We start from the raw sequence: 24,528 nt of genomic DNA, 5'->3' as shown, positions 1-24,528 counted from the left end.
ATCCTTAAAAAAAAAAAAGTTAATGTGGACATAGTGAACTGACTTGCCAATTGTTATTAGTAGCTGGTTAAATTATTATTAATTTTGATATTAGTTCTAAGTTATTGTTGCCTTTTAAATGTTTGCTTTATTTATTTACTTTAAACCTTTGAAGGGTTTGAGGTGTTCATAGGAACATGGATGATTTTTTTTTTTAGGTAATTGAGAATATTATCTGATTTTGTAATGTAAGACAATAAGTAAAATGATGCTAAATTGTGTTGGAATTAACCAAGGGTGCTGCCACGTCCACTGGGAGTTTTTAAAATTCAGCTAATATTCAGACTCATAAAATGACCACATATTGTACAGAGGTACAGAAGGATATAGGACAGGACCATAGTTTGCTAGGAGGATAGCATCAGGTATTCCTCTTGATTCAGTGTCTTTGTAGCAGTTTATTCAGGGCAAAGGAGATGAGCTCTATACTGGACAGGTGTGGAGGTTGCCCTGGCTTAAAAGCCTAATGCCCCACATGAGCTAAAATGTCTTGTAACAATTCTATCCACGTGGCTTCCAACCACCCACCAGGGACGTACAGTTACAGGAGTCACTGCGCTCAGAGAAGGGCAAAAGCATGAGGTTCCCAGTTGTAGTTCTCAGGTCGTTTATTCCAGTTTAGATTGAGTTGACCAGTCAGGGGTCGTTTTTACCATGAGCCATATTGTCTAGGTAGCATTGTTGATACTCTGGCATTTATCAGGTAACTTGAGGAACAAAACTAAAGAGTTAACCCAAGGTCAGATTCTCATGCATTAGGGGAAGAGGGTTTGGTTAACCTTTACCCACAGGCCAAAGCAAAATACCTACCCTTCAGCAGCAGTTAGCTACTTGTATAGATAGTAGATATACCCTGAGTCCCTGGAGAGAATTGTACAGCCTGACAGCTGGTCTCAGACGTGACAACTGCAGTGTGTGGTCCTTGATTGGGTGGAGGAAAGAAAACTGCTGTAAAGGACATTTTTGGGGACAATTGGAGAATTTACTTAGGCATGAAAATGGTATCTTTTTTATGGAAGTGGGTATAGGATTTGGATCCTTTTGAAATTTAAGTTAAGCAAATTAGAAAGTAGCCAGTAGCTTGGGATGATTGATTGAAAGAACTTTTGCTCTATTGAGGCCCATGCTCCTCAGGAAGCTCAAAATCAATGAAAGAACCCTGTTTCAGAGAAATCAGAATTACTGGAGCCATTTTTTACAACTTAAAATCAGATTTAAGTAGCATTGAACTGTGTTTCTCATTTTGACTCTAACAGCCTAAGTTGTAAGCAGACAAAGAAAAAGCTGTGCTTGTCCACCTTACTTTAGCCTGGAGGGCACTATTTCCTGACTAAGAGGTTGGCATGAAGCCAGTGGAAACTAGTCCTGACCTTCTCTGGGGTTCTGCAGGCAGGTCCAGTGCCCTCTGCTCTGTCTTCCCAGCATACTGTCTAGGTTTGGCGAACCTCTTTCCCTTTTCATCCTTTACCACTTCTCTGGCTGGCTCTGCTTGGCAGAGATGCTTCAAAACCTCTCATTTGCTAATGGGAGCTATCTTTCATTTTCTTCATCTTTGTGGGTTTTAGTCCATATTTCCCTTTTTATTTCTTTAACATCATTTTAGTGGATTTGTGGTGAGAAGCCAAAAAAAAAAAAATGCCCTGCAATCAGTCTACCATCTTGAACCAGATATGTCTTTATAGTTTGGCAGAAAATACTTGAGAATAGTGATCACTTGAACTTCCTGACCAGTGCTTTAGATGTTTTGTTTATTTTGCATGTCTTCTTCTTAAGTTTCTTTTAGAAAAAAAAAAAGAGTCCTGCTTTTTAAGTGTTTGAAAACCTCATCTGTAGTGTGTGAGGAGAAATCTAGGCCTGGATATTTGAGGGCTGGGAGAGAAAGTTGAAAAAAGAAAGTAGTCATGTAGTTGGAATTTATTGTTATTTTTCAAAAAATGGTAAGAAATGAAATCACTCCCTTCCTTAGTAATTGCTTTTTTTTTCCCTAGGATAATAGCCAAGGTTCTGGAGGACAACAAGCTGCCTGGTGCGATTTGTTCCTTGACCTGTGGTGGAGCGGATATTGGGTAGGTCAATAATAGGCCCAGAGTGTCTTTCTGCTGAAGGGCTTGGGTTGATCAACTAGAATCATCTTTACTAGAATTTCGAAACTCAGTATAGCTCAGGAGGTGAGAGTGGTTTCTTGGAGTCATTATTGTTACGGATCTCATTGGGCTTTACTTCATTAATGTGTAGCGTCTGTTGGAGGATGAGTGAGAACTGTCTTTTTCATTGCCCAGAGCTACTATTGTAAGGTGTTTATATCCTAAAATAACACCCTGCTGTACCACTGTGCAGCCAATGGCTTCCTAACGCTTGATTTATCTACGTGCTCACTTACAAAGCAAAGCTGTGGAATTGTGCTCTGGTTTCTCACTCCCCACCAAGGACCTAGCCTCTTCTCTGGGTTCTTCAGCTGACCAAAAAAGGGAACCCTGGAGACACAGCTTCTAATTTATTGTTTTTAAAAAATCATCATGTAATTCACATACCATAAAGTTCTCTCTTTAAAAATGTACAATTCAGTGGTTTTTAGAATAGTCAGTCACAATGTTGTGCAACCATCCCCATTACCTTATTCCAGAACATTTTTGTTACCCCCAAAGGGACCTGGTACCCATTAGGAGTCATTTCCCCCTCCCCTTCCCCTGGCAGCCCCTCATCGACTTCATGCCTGTTGGTTCGCCTCTTCGGGGTGTTTCAGGTAAATGGAATCATGCGGCCTTTGTATCTGGCTGCTTTCACTTGGCAGAATGTCATAGCATCTTTTCAGCTGGAATGGACTGTACTGTCTCTGAACCATGGTGAAAGCTGGTTCTAGCAGCCTTGACTTTGATTAGATGGCGTTTCATAGGAGTCAGGTCTTAGAACCCTTACAGGTGTGATGAACGTGTTAGTCCCCCTCCAGCACTTTGACCGCACGATTGTACTTCATGGGCAGTCTCAAAAAGGTGTAATAAATGACTCCTTTTTTTTAGATAAGTGAGAAAATTTTAGAAATTTTATTTAGAAAATACAACTCCCACATAAAGAGTGCATAGTGAAGTATTATCTAAATTGTCATTTAAAACAAATAGTCTATCCTTTGACCCACTCTGTTCTTGTACTTTGGGCGTGCAGTCATTCACGTTGGCCTTGGAATAGCTCAGATAATAACACTAATGTGTGCAGAAGGGCTTTACCCAGCAACCCCCTTGAGTGTCAGTGCTCACATGTGCCGGGCTGACCTGGGAAGCCCACACGCACTGTCTCATCTCACAGTTCCAGCCCTGCGTTGCTCTGATGCTGTGGCTGCCTTGCTTGGCCCACACCAAGCCCTTTGAAGCTCTGAGCTGTGAGCAGGAAGGTTCAGATCAGTAGTGTCTGGTCTACATTCCTTAGAAACTGGAAATAGCGCAGCCTTTCTAAGTCAGCTTCCAAGAAGGATCCTTAGGATATTTCCCTACAGTCTTTAAAATTTTCTCTTTTTTTTTTTGCATATTTTTTAAAAATTTATTTTTTATTTTTGGCCGCATTGGGTCTTCGTCGCGGCACATGGAGTCTCTCTAGTTGTGGTGTGCGGTGTTCTCTCTCTAGTTGTAGCGTGTGGGCTCTCTCGTTGAGGCACACAAGCTTAGTAGTTGTGGCATGTGGGCTTAGTTGCCCCGCGGCATGTGGGATCTTAGTTCCCCAACCAGGCATTGAACCCGCATCCCCTGCATTGGAAGGCGGCTTCTTTACCACTGGACCACCAGGGAAGTCCCTAAACTTTTAGTTCTTACAGGAATCAGTTTTAAGAGACTGCAAAATAACTGGGATGCTCATCAAGGAACTGCTACGGTCGTATTGTCCAGTCACCCATCAGTACAAGAAGGAATATCTTCCTTAACAACGTCCTTGTGGTGATTTCTGTTTACGGAGAGCTCCCAGAACGGGTTAGCCTGTTCTGCTGTATGGTTCTCCTTGTGAAAATCATTGTCATGAAGACCTTCCCTTGCTCCCTTGGGATAGATCCTTGTGTCTTTCACTGACTGTCTTTCCATGACAGGGGTTTCAGAGTTTTCTGGCCTGGCACCGTCGAGTGCCACCATTGCTAGGTTTCTCTGCTTGGCTGACCGTGTCTGTTCCCCTTGCAGCACAGCCATGGCCAAAGATGAGCGAATGAACCTGCTGTCCTTCACTGGGAGCACTCAGGTGGGAAAAAAAGTGGCTCTTATGGTGCAGGAGAGGTTTGGTAAGTGTTGGCTTTATATCGAGCTTTTAATTCCCTCAGGTATGGATATGAAATAAAGATTGGGTTTTTTTCCTTGACCCTTTCCATGGAGACACCAGCCGTGTTTATTTGAATGTCCAAGTAAAAGGAAGGGTACAGCTAATAGTGGCTTAATATTAGGGAGATAGGAGATTTAATAGCATAATTTGGAAAAGGATGTCATTCCCTCCCTAAATGACCATAGTAGAATCATATCAAATGCACTTATCAATTTCTATCAGACTGGTTTGGCAAATAAAAAAGAAAACTCACAATTTAAACAGGACCAGAGAGAGTACAGGACCTAGAGTGAATGTGGTGTTGAAGACTTACATCTGTTTTTCTCTCATTTCTGTTTCATGCATATATGACTGAAAAGGGTTGTAAGACATAGCTTTGTATGCTCTACTTTATGGCTCACTAAAGAGGTTTTCTAGGATAATATTGACGGTCAATTTTTGCCTATTTTGCTGATTTAGACTCTAACCCTAGCATAAGATGAGACTCGAATAGTTAATCTGTCAGCTATTTTGCTATATGGGCATTGCTTTTAAAAAGGAAGTTTACAAACTATTAGAGCTACTAAACATGGTTGGCAAGGTTGCAGGATACAAAAATCATTTGTATTTCTATACATTAACAATGAGCAATCTGAAAATGAAATTCATAAAACTTCCATTTACAGTAGCATCAAAAAGAATAAAATTCTTAGGAATAAATTTAACAAAAGAAGTATAAGTCTTTCACACAGAGTACCACAAAGCATCATTGAAAGAAATTTTAAAAGACCTAAATAAATGTAAAGACCTCCCATTTTCACTGTTTGGAAACAATTTAATATTATTACTGCCCGAGATCAGTTCTGTCCAAGTGATTTGCAGATTGAATGCAATCCCTTTCAAAATGTCACTTGGCTTCTTTGTAGAAATGACAAGCTGATTCTAAAGTTCATATGAAATGCAAGGGACCCCAAATAGCCAAAACAGTCTTGGAAAGAACAAAGTCAGAGGACTCACACTTCCCAATTTCAGAATTTATTACAGAAGTATAGTAATCCGGACTATGTGTACTGGCGTAAAGATAGAAAAATCAATGGAATAGATTGAGAGCCCAGAAATGCACGCTTAACACTTATGGTCAAGGGTGCCAAGACATTTCAATGAGGAAAATAGTCTTCAACAAATAGTGCTGGGACAACTAGATAACCGTAATGTATGTATGAAGTTGGACCCCAACCTACCCCTATACACAAAAATTAATTCAAAATATATCAAAGACCTAAAGGTGAGAGCTAGAACTATAAAATGCTTGAAGGAAACAGGAATAGGTCTTTGTGACCTTCGATTAGGCAGTGGTTTCTTAGATATGACAACTAAAGCAGAAGCAACAAAAGAAAGAATAGATAAATTAGACTTCATCAAAATTAAAAACTTTTCTGTTTCAAAGGACACACCATCAGGACTTCGCTGGCGGTCCAGCGGTTGAGACTTCGCCTTCCAATGCAGGGGGCATGGGTTTGATCCCTGGTCGGGGAGCTGAGATCCCACATGCGTCGCAGCCAAAAAACCAAAACATAAAACAGAAACAGTATTGTAACAAATTCAATAAAGACTTTAAAAACGGTCCACATTAAAAAAAAAAAAAAAAAAACTTAAAAAGGGCACACAAAAAAGTGAAAAGAACAACCTATAGAATGGGAGAAAATATTTAGAAATCCTTTATCTGATAAGGGATTTGTGTCTAGAATATATAAAGAATTCTTACAATTCAGTAATATAAAAGACAACCCAATTAAAAAATGGGCAAGCATTTGATTAGATTATTTCTTCAAAGATAAACAAATGGCCAGTTAAGTATGTGCAGTGGTGCTCAAGATCGTTAATCCTGCTTCTCCCACTAGCAGATACTGTCCTCCTCCCTACCCCTCCTTTTAACTCAAATCGGTAGTTTGTAGTTCTTGTATAAGTAGTACCATTAGTAGGATTACAATTTTTAAATGATGCATCTGCCTGTCTTAAGTTGTAGGTGCTTTTCCTGGAGGGGGTTGGTGGTTTTGAACATGGTTAGGGAGCACATAGAGAATTGGAAGGATATGGAAGGTGGAGATGGAATTGTCAGATCTTATGGTAATACTGTATTCTTGGGAAATTGTCATACAATTTTCCAAGTGACTGCACCATTTTATACTAACTGTTTGGAGTTTTGGGGGATATAATTTCAAACTTAGAGAAATTCCATGGCTAATACAAGGAATTCCCATATACCCTTTAATGAGTTTTACCAACTGTACCATTTTTAAAATCACTTTCTCTCTAGCAACACACACACACACACACAAACACATATATATTGTGAGAGCATATTTTTGAACCTTTTGAGAAAATTGAAGACATTGTATTCCTTTACCACTAAATGTGTTTTGTGTATTTCCTAAGAACAAGGACATTCTATCATATAACCATGATACAATTATTAAAATCAGGAATCTAGACATTGATGCGATGCTCATGCTTTTTTTTTTTCCCTTGAAAATTTTTTTTAATTGAGTTACAGTTTATTTATGTTCATGCTATGTTTTAAATCAGAAAATAAATTAAAACAATTGGGATAGGCTATGATTTGAGGCCGTGTAGCTGTGTGCATTAAACAATGAAATAGGAATTAATTTGTGTTTATATATTTTAAAGGGAGAAGTTTATTAGAACTTGGAGGAAACAATGCAATTATAGGTAAGGCTGCCTTTTCTTCTTTGTTTGCGTGATTTCTGTTTAGAATATCTTCAGTAGCCATCCTGAATGTATAGAACTTGTGTAAGAACTCATCCCTTTTATGTTGTGTGTGTGTCTAAGATCTAATTCCCGTACTTAGGAACTTTCCTTGTGAGACAGGACACATGGTTTGAAGGCAGAGATAACTAGGAGGGAAAGGCGTTCATGTTCGGAAAATGTTACCTGGGGCTTAGAATCTGTGTATGAGACTTTCTAATGTGTCATTGTTTCTTATTTTCCTTCTGTTTTTTGAAAACTGGCCACATGTTTCTCTAGAATAAATAAGTAACTCTTATGTGACCTGCTCTTTCCAAAAACATTAGTTTGTCTTCAGTGGGGTATTGAGTGCTTTTACATTGGGAAGGAGCACTTCCTTAAGGCATTTTATCATTTACCTATAGTCACAAAAGGAAATAGTCTACCAGCCTAACTTCTGGATAATATAATGAACATCAGTTGGTTGAGACTTCATAGAATCATGAATTTTATGGTAAAAACTTGCTAATTGTATATTGCCATCATTATCATCATGTTTAAATGCTTATGTGTTGTGGGGTACACCAGAGATATAAAAATTATATGGTGAAGGGTTTGTTTTGGATGAACTTCTGATTTTGTAGAAGAGAGAGTTGATTAGAAAATATAGTTAGCGTTTATTGATCAGTGGGTATGTGCCAGGCACTGTGCTCAGTTTTTTCATATGCAATAAGTCATTTAATCCTCAAAGTAACCCCATGAGGCAGATACCTTTATTAATCTTATTTGAAGGTTACACCCCGAGGCTTAAAATGATTATGTGCCTGAAGTGACAGAGCCAGCATTTGTATCCTGGCAATCAGACCCCAGAGCGTAGCTCTCTTCCTAAAACTCCTTACTATCGTCCATTAGTACCCCAGATAATATTATCCCATTTTATGGATGAGGAAACTGAGGCTTAAAAAGTTAAAATAGCACAATGAATAAGTGGTGGTGATGGATAAGAACTTTGGTCTGTTTGGTTGTGTAATCCACCTTCTTAACCATCATGCTAGTCTGAGAATGCTCTTAGACTGGACAGGGGAAAATTGAAGATGTAAGAGGGAATTGGGACTGTAAGTTTCCGAAACAGATAGAAAGGAAGGAATTATAAGTAATACAATGGATCAATGGAAGGGTAACCTTGTAAAGACTATGCTGGTTTTTTCTTCGGAGGGCAGAAGAGGAGGAGGAAGGAATAGACAAAAGTAGAGAGCAATCTGAAAGTGATTTTGCACTGATCTCTTCAGAGATGCAGAGGAAGCAGGAAAGGGCCTTGTGTGTGATCACTTTGAGATTTTCCTCGAAGTAAAGGGTGAAGTCATCTGGAGCAGGAGTAAAGGGCTGGAGGGGTTTGAGACATTTGAAAAAGCTTCTGTAGCGGGGAGAACAAGAGGCATTTTAGGGAATGGACTGATGCAGATGAGGGTGCAGAGGTTGTTGGAGAGCTTGGTTTGATGGCGGTAATAAATCAGAAGGATCCCACTGACTTCTCTATGGGCCCAGGGAAGCTGCCATCTAAATGGGCGGTGGGGTTGAGACTGGAGGCAAGTAAAACTGAGAAAGACAGTGGTGCTCTTAGAGAAGAGACCACATGAAGGTGCAGAGAAGGCTCAGTCAGCATCAGAAACTTCAGAGAGGTGAAAGATGAAGAGGTCAGAGGAGGGGGAGCTCATCGCTCTATTCTCATATCATTTTCTTTGGGAGAAAAGTTGCCTCTGTGGTATGAACTTGCTTATTTTACAAGGATAGTTCTGGCGTTTCTCACTGCGCTTTCTAAAGGCATCATCTTATACCAGTTAGTAAAGTACCTCGTCTGCCTACCTCACGACACTGATGGGTGTGTTTCTGCTTCCCCAAGCTTTTGAGGATTCGGACCTCAGCTTAGTCGTTCCCTCAGCTCTATTTGCAGCCGTGGGGACAGCCGGCCAGAGGTGTACCACTGCGAGGCGCCTGGTGAGTGTGTCTGCATGGGCCCGTGAGAGTGTCCTCCTCTTCCAACGCTGCTTTTCAACACACTGTACTGTTAAGGAGGTGTCGTAGAAACGCTGCTAGAAACGTGTATTCCCTGGATGTGGTTGGCAAACATGTGGCCCTGCTGCTCTGTTCTGTGCTCGTGGCAGATGCTGCTGGTCAGCGAGGGGCTCTGCCTTACCTCCCCAAGCTGAACGTGGTCCAGTCCTCATTGACTGGAGTTGGACGTGGGTGATGAGACCTGCTTTCAGTCCTACACCTAGAACAATGTGGACAAAGTCCCATGTCACTTAGAGCATAAAGCAAGATAAACATTTGAAAAATTCAAAACTATTTGCTAAAAGGCAGACAGTCTTAGCTTTCTTGTAAAAACATTTTAAGTAGTAAAATATTTTAAAAAATTAAAAATTTTTGGCTTATAGGTCAAGTCTTAGATTTGACTTGATGTGATGTAGTTTATTGGAAAGTAAGTATATGTGTGTTCTCTCTATATAAGTGTATAAGTCTTCATGCATATATATAGGGCACATTAATATTAAGTGCATGTGAGGAGAGTGGTTTCGCTTCAGTGTTCGGGGTTTGGGAAGTTTAATCTCCACACTTAGATTTGAGCTGGATTTTAAAATGTTTTTGTGTGGGATACAACCTTGATTTTCATGACTCATGCTATTGAAAAACTGGGCCAAACAAATTTTGATTAGGTAGAAAATTTGGCTACAATTGCCTTTTTAAAAATTGTTGAGTTTTCCTCCTGTAATTAAAAAAAAAAAAACAGTTTACAATTGAATTATGGAGGAATTGGCTTTGGGTTTTTCCTCTCACCCACAATGAGTATGAACAAATTCTTTATAGGGTTGACATAATCTAAATTAATTAGAATAGATAAGAAATATAGGGAAATTAAGTCTTTACTTTTGCCATAACTTTTCATATTCACTTTTTCCTGTATTTTACAATGAATATAAATCCTTCCTTTGCTTTTATATTACTCAGTTGACGTGGTATGAACTGAGGTATGAACTCGCTTGTTTTACAGGGATAGTTCTAATGTTCTCTTACTGCACCTTTTTTTTTCTTTCTATTTATTTCTTTATTTAAATGTTGCTCTGTGGATTTAACAGGCAGAAACCCAGAGCCTGCACTTTCTAAAGGCATCATCTTATACCAGTTAGTAAAGTACCTTGTCTGCCTACTACGATAGAATATCTAAGCTACGATGTTTGTAAAGTATTTACAATTTATTGAATTTGTTCACCTTAAACATTTATTACCTTAAGGCTAAGAAGGAAACAGGGGTACTCCAAAAGATTATAATCTTAATTACATGGTAAACTATGAAATGACATAAAAGTCAAGCATTTCTTTATTTGGTCAACCTTTATTTTTCCTTTGTGTCCTGGAGCAAATATACATAGCCATGCTTTATACTTAGTGTCAAATATTGGAGGATACTGTTAGTCATAACCCAAATCAATTTTTGTAGGGACTGTAGTGGTATACAGAAAAATCCATTCCAGTACTCTGGACCTCTCTGTGATTTATCGTTAGCCCTCTGTATCCATGGTTCTTCCAAATCTGCAGATCCAACCAATTGGGAACCATGTAGTCCTGTAGCATTTACTCTCGAAAAATATTTTTATACAGGTGGACCCGTGCAGTTCAAACCCATGTTGTTCAAGGGTCAACTGTATAAATCAGTACTGTTAAGAAAAATTGAGGGAATTCCCTGGCGGTCCAGTGGTTAGGACTCCACGCTTTCACTGCTGAGGGTGCGGGTTCAATCCCTGGTTGGGGAACTAAGACCTACAAGCTGTGCACCACGGCCAGAAAAAAAAAAAAGGCTGGGGGAAAAAAATTAAAATTGTGCATTTTTAACAATTTCGTACATTTATTTGTGCTATTTAATAGTCCATTTATATGTACTAATCCCTTGAATGTTTCTTTTTTCATTTAGTTTTTACATGAAAGCATTCATGATGAAGTTGTTAATAGACTTAAAAAGGCCTATGCACAGATCCGTGTTGGGAACCCATGGGACTGTGAGTATCCGGTTGATTCCAAAGATGTTCCTTTTTGACAGATGGTGTTATAAGAGTTTCTGATTTTCTACTTTTATTTTTTTCCCTTTCCTGAGAGGCCCGAGAGAATACAAAGCAGTTTATTTTGCATTTGGGGTGACATGTCTGCTCCTAGGTTAGGATCTCAGTACTTGACGTGGGCCGGTGGGTGAGCTTGGGAGATGGTATTGAGATGGGATGAGTTTGAGAAGCTTTTCCGTCTTCACTTCCCTCCTCCCAGATACCACCATCCTCTCTCATGCAAGGTTGCAAGAGTCACCTGCCTGACTTCTCTGCTTGCACTTCTGCCTTCCACCATAACCAAAGTAATTTTTAAAAATGTAATTAAATAATTCACTCTCTTGCTAAAAACACTCATTGCTGTTTGACTAAAACTTGGATGGCTTTTGAGACCCTTTTTGCAAGTTCACAGTCTTTTGTGATCTGACCTCGGCCTCGTCCCCGCCCGCCTTCTGGACCCGCTGTGCACCATTTGCCCCGTTGCTCCCTGAGCTGCGGCTTCTCCAACCTTCTTTCAGTGCTCCGGACATTCCAGGCTCTGCCCTGCTGGGAATGCTCTTTGCCCAGCCCTTCCCACCTCCTCACTGAGGCCTACCTCTATCTTCCTTCTTCCTCTGTCCCACGGTCGCCTTTAATGCTCTGGTTTCTGGCAGCCATACAGAGGGAGCATCAGCCTCTTCCCCTTAAATTGTTCACCGACTGCTGGTTCTGTGACGTTCTTAGAGAATGATCACCCTGTAATGAATAAGCAGAGCCTATATTTTTACTGCAGTACTCTGATGAATTGATAGCTCTTTCCCTAGATTTGGCCCTCTATGTTTCTGTATAGAAAGCTTATGAGGACCCAGCCATACCTTCTTTTTTGCATATCTTCTGTGGCTGCTTTTGCACTACGTTGGCGGAATTGAGGAGTCGTGGCAGAGACCACATGTCATGCAAAGCATTAAATAGTTACCGTCCGGCTCTTTGCAGAGAAAGGTTGCTGACTCCTGCTCTAAACTGAGGGGATATATGAAGGGATTGGTCTGTTCATTGCGAAAGCTGTTTAATTATAAAATGATGCCAGTTAGGGTGAAATGAAGAGTATTCCTTTTTCTTTCCAGCTAATGTTCTCTATGGGCCACTCCACACCAAACAGGCAGTGAGCATGTTTCTTGGAGCAGTGGAGGAAGCAAAGAAAGAAGGTGGCACCGTGGTCTATGGTGGCAAGGTAATGACAACTTGAGATCAGGAGTGACAGGTTCTTTCTTTTCCTTTCGCACAAGCAGGGCTCCAGGTAAATTGATGAAGGGTGCCTGACTGCCACTTTTCTTTTCTCCATCCCTTTTATAACGGGGAAATACATATTTTAAAGAATGGCAATGTAACGTGAATGGAACATTTCTGGAAAGACACAACTCAGAGCCAGGGTCGCCTTTGAATTGAGTCCCTGGGAATTTGTATGGAAGGGAGACCTCTTTTTCATGGTATGGAAGACTGTATTTAGTGCAATTTAAAATCCGTATTTAGTAGTGATTATTAAGTCATTTAAGGCAGGGAATCAAAAAAAAATACATACCAAAAGCATTTTTAACACATATTACTATTGTCGACGAAAAATTAGTTGATTTATGAAAGAAATGGAAATTTTTATTTGAGCCAAATTGAGGATTATAACCCGGGAACAGCACCTCAGAAAGCTCCGAGAACCGTTCTGCCTGTTAGAAGTCAAGGCAGTTATATAAGTTTTTTAGACAGAGGGCTGTACATTGAATGACGTATCTTTGACAGTTTACACAATCTAGATCTAAGCGTCATCATGGCCCCTTACAAGATAAGGAATGTTACCTTTTAAGGAGTTGTCTTGGTGGTGCTAGGAGAATGTTGCTGTTTATGGTTGAGCAGGTATTTATGCCGATGGGGAGGTTTGGTTGATGCATGACACAGATACACAGTGCACAGCTGAGGGGAGAGAGGAGGCCATAGGGCAGAGAAAGTTTTTCATGTTTAAATTTTTCTTGTCTTGCCATAAAATATGAATTTCATTTCACACTATATTTGTTTGATTCTTGAGATGTAGATTCAAGGCGTTTTCTTCATGTATGATAGGAATTTGTCTTCATCCTTGAATAAGCTATACATATAATTTATTATCTACAATTTATTTTCACTTCTTTAAAAATCACTGAAAACTGAATCTCTTGCAAAGCTCTCTGAGAAGCAGAATCCTTCTCCCTAGTCTCTCAACATTGACATACCCACATCTCATTGGATAGAGATGTGTATGTGTATTTGTACTTTTTGTTACTTACCTTGAGTTTTTTTAAGCATTTAACTTAATCTTTAGAAGTAGCTCTTTTTTCCCCTTTGTGTAATATTTACTTAAGTTACATAATGCAATATGGTATTGTGATAACAAATACAGCTGTCACATACAGGGTTGGGAGTAAATACAGATGACTCTTGGTAAATGTACAGCTCAGAGGGTGAGAGCAGAATTACACAGTCACCCTGGAGAGCTGACCACCAGCCAAGCAGCTTGCTGCAGGCATCAGAATATTTTATAGCAGTTAAGTGGAGATGAACTAGTAATTTGGTTATGTGGAGGTTAGTTAGGAGAGTGTCTATAGTATACCCTTTTAGAGCATTTGATTTCTGTATTAATGTGTTCGTTTGCTAGGGCTGCCATAGCAAAATATCACAGACTGGGTGGCTAAAACAACAAATTTGTCTCACAGTTCTGGAAGCTGAGTCCCAAATCAAGGTGCTGGCCGGGTTGGTTCTTCCTGGTGAGGCCTCTGTCCCTGGCTTGCAGACAGCCACCTTCTCTCCATGTCCTCACATGGCCTTTCCTCCCTGCCTGGAGAGAGGAGGTCCCTGGTGTCTCTTCCTCTTCTTATGAGGAATTATTTCTATCTGATTAGGGCCTCACCCACATGACCTCATTTAACTTTACCTCCTTAAAGGTCCTGTCTCCATATTTAGTCATAATGGGAGCGGGGTGGGTTTAAAGCTTCAACATAAGAATTTGGGGGTGTGGATATGGGCACAATACAGTTTGTAACAGAACAGGTATGGATTACCTCTTTTAAAATTATGTGAAGTTAAAAATAACCACCTGTAACAGCGTCTTTTCACTGTAATTGGGTCATGATGCATGGCACAGCTCTCTATCCTTGACTCCTTTTTTCTATTTTTTTTCTGACCAACTAAGTTAGAACCAATAAGAGGCAGAGAAAATTTTCATTCATGATGGGAAGTCATTTTGGAGAAATAATTCACTTATAAATGGTGTTTATTTTTTTTTCTCAAAATTATAAACAAAGATGGTATCCTCTGACTCCAAGAACCAGAAAACAAAATGCTCTTGTTTTTTTTTTTTAATAAATTTTATTTATTTATTTATTTATTTATGGCTGCGTTGGGTCCTCATTGCTGCACGCGGGCCCCCTCCAGTTGCGGCGAGCGGGAGCCACTCTTCGTTGTGGTGTGCGGGCTTCTCATTGCGGTGGCTTCTCTTGTTGTGGAGCATGGGCCCAGTTGCTCCGCGGCATGTGGGATCCTCCCAGACCAGGGCTCGAACCCATGTCCCCTGCACCGGCAGGCAGACTCCTAACCACTGCACCACCAGGGAAGTCCAAAATGCTCTTGTTTTTATTTCCTTTCTCTACTGCAGGTTATGGATCGCCCTGGAAATTATGTAGAACCGACAATTGTTACAGGCCTTGACCACAACACAACCATTGTACACACAGAGACTTTTGCCCCGATTCTTTATGTGTTTAAATTCAAGGTAAAAAAATGGATTCCTTTTCTCTTTTCTCTAGTTCAACATTGAAACAAATGAGAAGACTAGGAGAAAATAAAGGCATATTAAATTTCACTCAGGCTTTAGGGAGGTTTTAGAAAGTCACTCCGATTAGTAAAGATTTGAAGGTTAAGGACAAACTATGATGAGATGAACACTTTAAACAGTAGAGCATAAGCTAGCTGCCAGGGGAATTAAGACAAGTAGAGGGCCAACATTGAATTTTATGGGGAACGTGGCCCTCATCACCTGTATCAGCTGTGTTGATACAGTTGAGCTGTGTGGACTATGAAGTCAGCTTCTGCACAAAAGGGACCAGGTAGTTTGATAGTCTGAGTAGTCTGAGTGCTAAGTATCAGTGGACAAAATGAGAAGATACAAGGGCAATTTGTAGACATACAATTACAACTTGTATCAGAGGACAGGCTGCAGAGGTTTTAACAGATAAAGGTAACTAGAGGGTCTCCTTCCCAGCACGTGACAGGCCCTACCATGCCAGCAGATGTCTAGAGATTGAATCAAGGCTTGGTTATGCCATGATTAACAGTTAAAGGATAATGAGACTTATAGCTTGTTGCAATTATATGATTGCATTAATTAAAATCTTGCTTTAAGTTGTCTATTATTGTTTCACATAATGTGACTACAGAGTATAATTTCATGTTTTGTCTTGTGTCTGTGTGTTTGATTGTGAGTTCCTGAGCAAGTCATTTAGCCTCTCTTGCCTAATCTGTACAATAGGGATAATACAGAGCCTGTGTCATTGGGTGAGGATTAAATGTATAAATGCTTGCTCAATGCCTAGGTCAGTGTGTTGCACATAGTAAGAGCTCAGTAAATAACAGCTCTTATACATAGTGGCTTGAATGGAAGAATGTACTCATGTTTTTCTCGAAGTTGAGGTAAGGGGAAAATCCCACAAAACACGGTACAAGATAAACAGAATTGGGAAGATGTTGACTCCTTAGTTTCCTTTTGTGCACTAAAATTATACTGGTAAATTTCACGAAATGAGTTTACCATTAGTTAATTTTGACCTGAACAGTGTGTATCATCTAACAGGTTTCAATGTCTGTCCTTTTAGAATGAAGACGAGGTCTTTGCATGGAATAATGAAGTAAAACAGGGACTTTCAAGCAGCATCTTTACCAAGGATTTGGGCAGAATCTTTCGCTGGCTTGGGTATAACTTTGTCTATTTTGAAAACTTACGTTAAGTCTGAGTTGTGTGGTGAATGGGCTATAAAAAAAGAAAATGAAACCATCACAGGTGAAAATATTTTTTTTAATAAATTTATTTATTTATATTTTTAAATTTTGGCTGCATTGGGTCTTCGTTGCTGCGTGCGGGCTTTCTCTAGCTGCAGCGCGCGGGGGCTACACTTCATAGCGGTTGTGGTGCACGGGCTTTTCATTGCGGTGGCTTCTCTTGTTGCGGAGCGTGGGCTCAGTAGTTGTGGCTCTCGGGCTCTAGAGCACAGGCTCAGTAGTTGTGGCTCACGGGCTTAGTTGCTCTGTGGCATGTGGGATCTTCCTGGACCAGGGATCAAACCCGTGTCCCCTGCATTGGCAGGTGGATTCTTAACCACTGTACCACCAGGGAAGTACCCTATTTTTTTTTTCTTTTTTTTTTTTGTTTAGCATTGAGAGTCTTAGAGGTTTTGTTTGGATTATTTATTCATATCTGTACATTTGTTTTGTGTGTGTGTGTGTGTGTGTGTGTGTGTTTTTCCTTTTTCTTTTTCTTTTTTTTTTACTTTCACATATTTTGCTTTCATTTTGCCTCCCTTTTTACACACAGCCCAAAAGGATCAGACTGTGGCATTGTAAACGTCAACATTCCAACGAGTGGGGCTGAGATTGGAGGTGCATTTGGTACGTAGAGAATCCTTTCTCCTTTTTCATGTTGGGCAGTTTATTAGTCTGCCGGGGCTGCCATAACAAAATACCAGACTGGGTGGCTCAAACAATAGAAATGTGTTTTCTCACATTCCTGGAGGCTGGAAGTCCAAGATCAAGGTGTTGGCAGGTTTGGTTTTTCCTGAGGCCTCTCTTCTGGCGTGTAGATGGCCGCCTTCCTCCTGTGTCCTCCCATGGCCTGTTCTCTGTGCACGTACATCCCTGGTGTCTCTTTATCTTCTTATAAGGACATTAGTCCTATTGGCTTAAAACCCCACCTTTATGACTTCATTTAACCTTCATTACGTCCTTAAGGGCCCTGTTGCCAAATACAGCCAGCCACGCTCTAAGGAATTGGAGGTTAGGGCTTCAACCTGTGAAATTGGGGCAGGGGGAACACAATTTAGTCCATAACAGGCGGCAAAGAAAAAGCACTAGTATTTTAGAAAAGTTTGACCAAGACACTGAAATAATAATCTTACCTGGTCTGACATGGTCGAGAGAGTTATGCTCTGTATTCAGAGTTGTTGTCCAAGGTCCTGCATTTTATTCTCAGATGCAGCATCGTGTTAGAACAGGGGCCCTTTACCTGAATTATGTGAACCCCTGAGATGGCATCTGTTTTCTTGGGAGACGCTTGAAGACACCAAAAAGATTAAGAACCTCTGCTTTAAAGCCAGAAAATTTCACATGAAAAATTCTGGTTTTTATTTGCAAAGTGGGCATAGTAAATATTACCCATTATCTTTTATGTTAGATAAAATATTGAGTTGTTTCTTTTCATTGGGCCCAGCTCCTCTTTTCTCTTAATGAGCCTAGGGCTCTTGATGCTTAAACTTAGTGCTCATAGTAAAAGTTTTTGTTTTTTTAAAAAGGGCTTCCCAACAATCATATATTAACTTATTAATAATTATCCAAAATATAGTAAAAACAGATTGCATTATTTATATATATGTACACACACAGAAGTAAAACAAACATACATTACTACCTGTAAAAATTTAAATAATTAGAAGCCTTCTTTTATACATTTTAAAGCAGTGGGCAATTACTGTTCAGCGTACAGACATTGATAGACGTTCCTGATTTCAGTTTAGCCTTTTATCTCTGCGCTCCACTATTAAGTGAGTGTCTGTTCCTTCTGTAGGCCTTCAGTCCCTGTTTCCAGCCCATGCCTTCTCTCTCCAATTGACTCTTTTATTTCAGCCTTTACAGTTAATTCCTAAAGTTTTTAAAAAGTCTCATAATGCAAAAAGCAGTTCTGCCCCATACTTTGGTCTTCCTCCTGCTTTCCCAGAGGCAGCTACTTTGAGATTCTTACTGAAGGAAAAAGGAAATTGACCTTTGAATTTACTTCAGTTTTTCTAAATAATGTGCTTTAACTGCTCTTTCACAACTTTAGACATTATGTACTGACCCTTTGTTATCATAGATTAACTTTCTTAAACCCTCCCTCTCTTTTCCTGTGAGACATTATTGCACAGGGTGAGGTCTAGAGGAAACCAGATACTAAGTATCTGGCTCCTAAGTCTTCTCCCAGTGTAGTAGTCACAGAAGATGTGCTTAATTCTTCCTGCATTGGATTGTGACAACATACGTGAAACATTGTCTACCAGCAAAGCATAGAGACTCAGTACCCAAGGCTTTTATTGGGGGTGGGTCACACAGGCAACCTCTGCCTAAGCACCCAAATTCCAGACTCCCTGAAGGAAAGCAGGTATTTAACATAAACCACATTGTTTGCTCAATGAGACAGTGTAGGGAACTGTTTAGCCTACAAGTTTCCAGATGCCAGCAACATTGTAAGCAGACCTGCTATGTCTTTTCTGCACAGATTGTAAGTTTTTCTCAGCCTTTGGAAGCTATAAGTTACTTGTCTTCTGGTTTCCATTACTGTGGTTGAAAAGCCCAATCCACTTTGATTTCTGATCTTTTTTTCTCCCATTTCAAAAAATTTGGGGTCTGTTATTTATGTCTGATGTTCTGAAATTCTTCAGTAATATGCCTCAATGGAGATCTTGGTAAACATTTTTGTTGGACAGTCAATGGGCCAGTAATTGGCCTTAGCTTTGGGACTCACAGTTTTTAGTTCTGGGAAGTTTTTGATAGTTTTATTTTGTTTTGAGAGTGTTTCTTTGACATTTTTTTCCCTTTGATTTTTCTGTATTTTAATTTCTAGAACTCCTATTATTTGAATGTTATCTCTTGAAGAATTATCTAATTGTGTTATTTTTTCCCCTCTTATTTTCCATCTCGTTAGTCTTTTTGGGAGATTTCCTCAAACTTTTCTTCTAACCCTTCTGTTGTTTTTTTCTCCTCTGCTCTTACTAAAAACGATACTAAGTGTGCTTTGATGGCACACTTTTGAACAGTACCTTTTTCTTGTTTTATGGAATCATTATCTTTTTGTAACCTTTAAAAATATTAATATGACATTTAAAATTTTTTATTATAAAATCAGTTTATGTATACTGTAGAAAATTATATACAGATAAGCATAAATGGGAAAATAAAATTACATTTCCACTGTTCAGAGGTTTCCACTCTTAACACCTTGGTCTAATGGTAAGGTTTTTTTTAAGGTGCTTCCTGACATTTCTGTTTTTTTGGTTAATTCCTTTTACTTTATTTTCCAACTTAGTTCCCTTTTTCCCGTTTGTTTTGGTCTCTGTCTTTTATTTATTTGTTTGCAGAGGGGATACTCTGGCTACCTGTAAGGTAGCTGGTCAGGTAGCTCTGGTCTCCTGGTGTCTTCATTTCTGTGATCCTGAGTAGGAGCCCACACAGAGGCACTGCACGAGATTCATGAGCTGCTTGTGTATTTCTCTAGGAGGAGAGAAGCACACTGGCGGTGGCAGGGAGTCTGGTAGTGATGCCTGGAAACAGTACATGAGAAGATCTACTTGGTAAGAAAAGGCTTTGGGAAAATGGTTTGGCTTTACAGCCTCTGGAATGTGCTTCTACAGTCTCCTACTGTCTGCTCTGTGTTCGTGCAGTTTCTCTTGATTTTATGTTTCTAACATTCCACAGCTCTCCCCTGCCAGAGCATCTATTTGGTGCTATTATTTTCCTACCCATCTGTCCAGCTTCAGCTAGTACCCAGCACCTGACTGTGAAACCATCTCGGTAGTGGTTTCTGTCTAGAGACAGCACAGGAGCAGGACACTTGGGGTCAACCAGCAGGAGAAAGTGGAAGAGGCTGTCCTTTCAGTTTTTTTCCTTGGGTACAGTTACCACCCCTGCAGACTGCCAGGGCAGTAGGACGTGGAGGTGTGCAGGCGGGCTGCAGGCCTGGCTAGCGAGCTGGGGGATACAGCTCTGGGAATAGTGAGCACAGGCTTTGAAAGTGGATTAGCACATTCACAGCACAAGGGTAGCTGGCAAGGGAACCTGTTGCTGGGGCGTTCTGGCTAGGAGCTGCTTTTTCTTTGTTTTCTGCTTTCCCTCCCTCTTTGGTAGAAATCAGTTTACCCAAGAGCAGTAAAATGGTGTGTGGGGTCAGGCCCATGTCGTGTTAGGTTGTAGAAAGAGCACAGGGTGAGGAACCCAGGACACCGTCTGTCTCGTTTACTGCTTCTCACTGGCTCTGGAACCTCTCGGGGAGAGGGGTTTCCTACACCTTCGCTCATTGTCTCCTCAGCAACTTCATGTCTGTTAGGAATTTTTTTTTCCCTCCAGCTTTATTGAGGTATAATTGACAAATAAAATCGTAGTACATTTAAAGTGTGCAACATGATTTGATATACACATACATTGTGAAAAGATTCCCACAATCAAGTTAGCACATCCTTTACCTCACAACAGTGTGTGTGTGAGTGAGAGAGAGAGAGAGCGAGAGAGAGCGAGCTTAAGATCTACTCTTAGCAAATTTCAAGTATATATCAGGAGTTTCTGAGGTGCTTTGGCTATGGCTTGTTTACTCTCAGACACATGCATGCTCTTTGCCTGATTCCCATTTGTTGAAGTCAGTTATGTTCCTTTTACTTTGCTTGTGTACTTGAGATCTAGGGGACCAAGCATGTAGCTGCAGCCTTTTTGGAACCCGTCTGATGGAGACACTTCCTCTCAGGAGAAAAGCCAGATGACTGACTAAGAGGGAATCTTTTATTTTCCAAATTATTATAGTTTTATTTTATTTCTATCAAATTGGGAATATCTGTATTTTTCTTCCTAATTCAGTACAAGTTATTGAGAGACATAAAGAAGATGAATTTATAATCCCCATATTCTTGTGCCCTGAAAACCATGACTAACACATATGCTGTGTGTCTTTCCAGAATTTTGTGTTTCTCATTTTTTTTCTTTTATAAAACTGGATCTATACTAACGTTTTTTTGTATCCTAATTTTTTTCTTCCTTAACTTCTAACTTGAATATTTGACCTTGCTAATATATGCAGATCCGACACATTTTTTTAATGGCATAAAATTTCCTCTATTACGTGTATACTATCCTTCATTTAATTTTGTTCATTTTTCCCCCTCCTTAGTACCATCAACTACAGTAAGGACCTGCCTCTGGCCCAAGGAATCAAGTTTCAGTAAAGTTGCTTTCAATTGACATTTCAAGTGTTTCAGGCATTGTTGCATCTCTTTCTTCTGAAGAAGACGAAGAAAATCACTATTTGCCTTGAATAAATGGATCATTTTGAATTTGACAGTGGTTAATCCCTTATGCTTCTGAAGCCTAAATCAAGAGACTTTTTTAAAAAATAAAAATTTTCATGACATAGCCTTAAGTAATAAAAGATAGATTAGATGGATTTTTATGTTACTAGTAGTTACTGATTTTTTTAAACTTTAGCATTATTTTTATAATTTAGAAAAAAATAGTGCATGCCATGGTAGGAATTTGAAAAATACAGAACATAATAGGGAAGAAAATAGAAGTCTTGTCAGGAGGTGCAGGAATGGCTCCTGAGCAAGTAAAGAAATCGGTAGCAAGTATTGATTCACGTCACCCTCCTCAGCAGGTGTTGGAAAGGGTGTGATTGAAGGGAGTGTCCCTTGTTTATGGAGGACCATGGCACAGTATCCCTGTGGAACGACTTGCTGTTTAAGATGTCTGAGGGCATTCCTCATTATCACAGCTTCTCTCGCTCAGGATGGCTTGTGTCACCACAGAAGAAATCTGGGGGGCGGATGGAGATTTTTCTCCTGCCCTACCTAGAACCTGCACCTGCGGACGACTGTGTGGAATTCTATGCAGAGCATGTCTGGATTTCTTATGCAACCTCAGACCATCTTCCTTAGCTGTTAGGCTTCTTTAGTTGCCCTTAGGTTTGTTCTCAGGATAACCAAGTGTGTAGCAGCATGTGTTCGCGGTGAACTCGGCATAGCGCACTTTTTCTTTCCTGGGAGTCCACGTCCTTCTCTTGAGAAGCTGCCCGGGAGCTGCTGGAGTGGCTCAGCCCAGGGCCCTGCCGCGCTCACGCCGGCCCCCGCGGCTCTGTCTTCCTGGCAGCCTCCACTCCCCTGGAGGGCAGCAGCCACCACCCCGTCGACTCCTGCCAGGCTGGACTGGGACAGAAGCCTCGCAAGAAGATGACACCTGTAGATGACCTGATGTGTCAGGATGTAGGGAGAGATTCAGACAACTGGTGAAGAATTTGGGGTTGAGTTATGACAGAGAAGCAAGCAAATGAAAAAACCAAGCAGTGATAAATTTATCAGGGAAGGAAAGGTATATAACATGTTCCGTGGCCCAGCTGTGACTAGTTCACCCAGGTATGCTGTTGTCAACCTTGAATATTAAGCCAAACATGGACGATAGGCCTTCTGAGAGCATGTTGGCAGGAAGAGTTCAGGGTTTGAAGGTAGGTCAGAGAGGCAGGCAGTTTATGTTCTGTAGTGGAAAATCAATAATGCCTAAAATTACAAAAGCAAGAAATAGGAACATAGGCTTACAGAAGATAGGGAGCTGAATTCTGAAAATATCATTGCTTCAGGAGAGGGCAAATGGGGAGTGGGGCATGGAGACAGGAGGGATTATTTTCCATAACAAGTCTTGTAGAGCTATTTGACTCTTTAAATCAAGAGAATGTATAACTTTGATTAAAAATTCAAACCAACAAAAAAATGATGTCGGAGAATCAGGTGCTTGAATCGTACGTTTCCTAACCCCCTTTCCACCCCACCTCTCCCCAGCACACACAAACCGCACACTTGTGAGCTTCCCGTTATTCAACTAGTGACTCTTTAAATATCTCATGAAAGGATGGTGCTGAAAGCCAAGTTTCCTTCCATGTGTTGAAGTACAAAATAGGTAAAAAGTATATGTGTATCAATACAAGGTTAATACAAGCAGTTGCTTAAGAAAATTACGCAGTTTGGGCATTTGTTTAAAAAAACCTTGCTATGGTTTTTCTTTGTAAGTCACGATGTTAGGTATTGTAGCCCTGTTTTTAGTGTCTATAATACTGTCTGAAGAAAGTAAAGCACCGTTTAAAACGTTTTGAGAAACCATGTAGTAATTGGCTATTTTCATTTTGTGAAATTGAGATTAATTTCGATTGAAATATTTTTTTATATCCTGTTTTTTCCAAGCATATTATTTTTTAACAAGTATTTCGAAACACGAGCTGTGTTGGTGTTTTTTCAATTTTTACATTTATAATTTCTCTCCAGTCAGGTATGTATTCTCTCCAATAAGGAGGCTCTCCATCCTCCTGTGTATTTGCTAAAGCCATTCCATGGTGGCCGATATGGAATAATAATCTCTAGTACACTGGTGAGAAGGAGACCGGCAGCTCTAATCTTAGGTATAGAAGTCAAGTTAAACTGATTCTGAAAGCTTTCTTTGAAACTAATTCATAAGTTTTCTACACATGTTTCTAGCAACAAGGACATTTTTGGTCATGTTTATTAAAAAGTTTTGCCTTTACATGTCCCTCTTTGTTTTTTACTGACTTAATGAAAGTTACTTATTAGTATTTTTAACCACAGAAGTTAAAATTTACATTTGTGTGTGTTATTCCTGGCCATGTGATTTAAGGTGCTGGGAGTCCTGTACTGCTGGTTACTGGTTACACTGAGCCCCTTGTGACTGTCTGCCCCTCCCTGCCTGCATCCGGTGTCATAGCCATACTGCCAGAGTTCCCAGCTCCCACAGTGGACCTCAGTGGCTGTGATTAGCGTTTCCATTGTACGTGATGGTAATAACGCCCATCCCAAACAACTGTAAAGATTAAAGGAAAAAATTACAAAAGTAACATAGTGCCTGGCAATGGTAAGAGCTCAATAAATGTTGCTATTGTTATTGGGGTATTTTGCACTTTTAAATATTGTCTATTTTCCTAAGTGAAATTTAGAAGCATTTTTCAGGTTTCTGAAAAGCGAAGTTCTTTGAGATTTTTATTGGGATCACAGATTTATAAATAGGAAAGAACCAATTTACAATACTCATGTTTTTTAAAATCTAGGTATATGGTATGTACGTTGAATTCAAATACTTAAGATTCTTAGCAAAATTATTTTAAGTTTATTCCTATATAGTTCATAATTTTAGTCATTGTCAATTGGATTTCTCTCGTGTAAATTTTCGCAGAGGCCATTTATTTTCCAAGGTAGATTAGGTATGAAAATAGGAACACAGATCCAATAATTCCTCAATGTTTGCTATTTGCTGGTTGAAGGCTTTTTCACTGGCAATTCCAGGGTTCTAGAAATCTGGCCAGGAATCAGATACCATCAAATTGTCT

At 39.9% G+C, this 24,528-nt stretch overlaps 1 protein-coding gene across 1 annotated transcript in view; it reads left to right on the top strand.

Annotated features, from left to right (window-relative positions):
• ALDH7A1 (aldehyde dehydrogenase 7 family member A1) overlaps window positions 1-22,907 on the top strand; it is a 37,821-nt gene extending 14,914 nt beyond the window's left edge. The window contains exons 8-18 of the mRNA XM_059916979.1: window positions 2,028-2,105; window positions 4,194-4,291; window positions 6,997-7,038; window positions 8,954-9,048; window positions 11,021-11,105; window positions 12,248-12,354; window positions 14,800-14,916; window positions 16,016-16,113; window positions 16,732-16,805; window positions 19,660-19,735; window positions 21,319-22,907. Coding sequence (XP_059772962.1) covers window positions 2,028-2,105; window positions 4,194-4,291; window positions 6,997-7,038; window positions 8,954-9,048; window positions 11,021-11,105; window positions 12,248-12,354; window positions 14,800-14,916; window positions 16,016-16,113; window positions 16,732-16,805; window positions 19,660-19,735; window positions 21,319-21,373 — 925 coding nt within the window. The 3' untranslated portion in view covers window positions 21,374-22,907. The remainder of the gene's footprint in view (window positions 1-2,027; window positions 2,106-4,193; window positions 4,292-6,996; window positions 7,039-8,953; window positions 9,049-11,020; window positions 11,106-12,247; window positions 12,355-14,799; window positions 14,917-16,015; window positions 16,114-16,731; window positions 16,806-19,659; window positions 19,736-21,318) is intronic.
• Window positions 22,908-24,528: the final 1,621 nt, after the last annotated feature.

This window comes from Balaenoptera ricei, chromosome 3, assembly GCF_028023285.1.
Source record: "Balaenoptera ricei isolate mBalRic1 chromosome 3, mBalRic1.hap2, whole genome shotgun sequence".
Classification (NCBI taxonomy): domain Eukaryota; kingdom Metazoa; phylum Chordata; class Mammalia; order Artiodactyla; family Balaenopteridae; genus Balaenoptera; species Balaenoptera ricei.
Note: the sequence above shows the minus strand (reverse complement) of the source record. Positions and strands in the feature narration are given on the sequence as shown.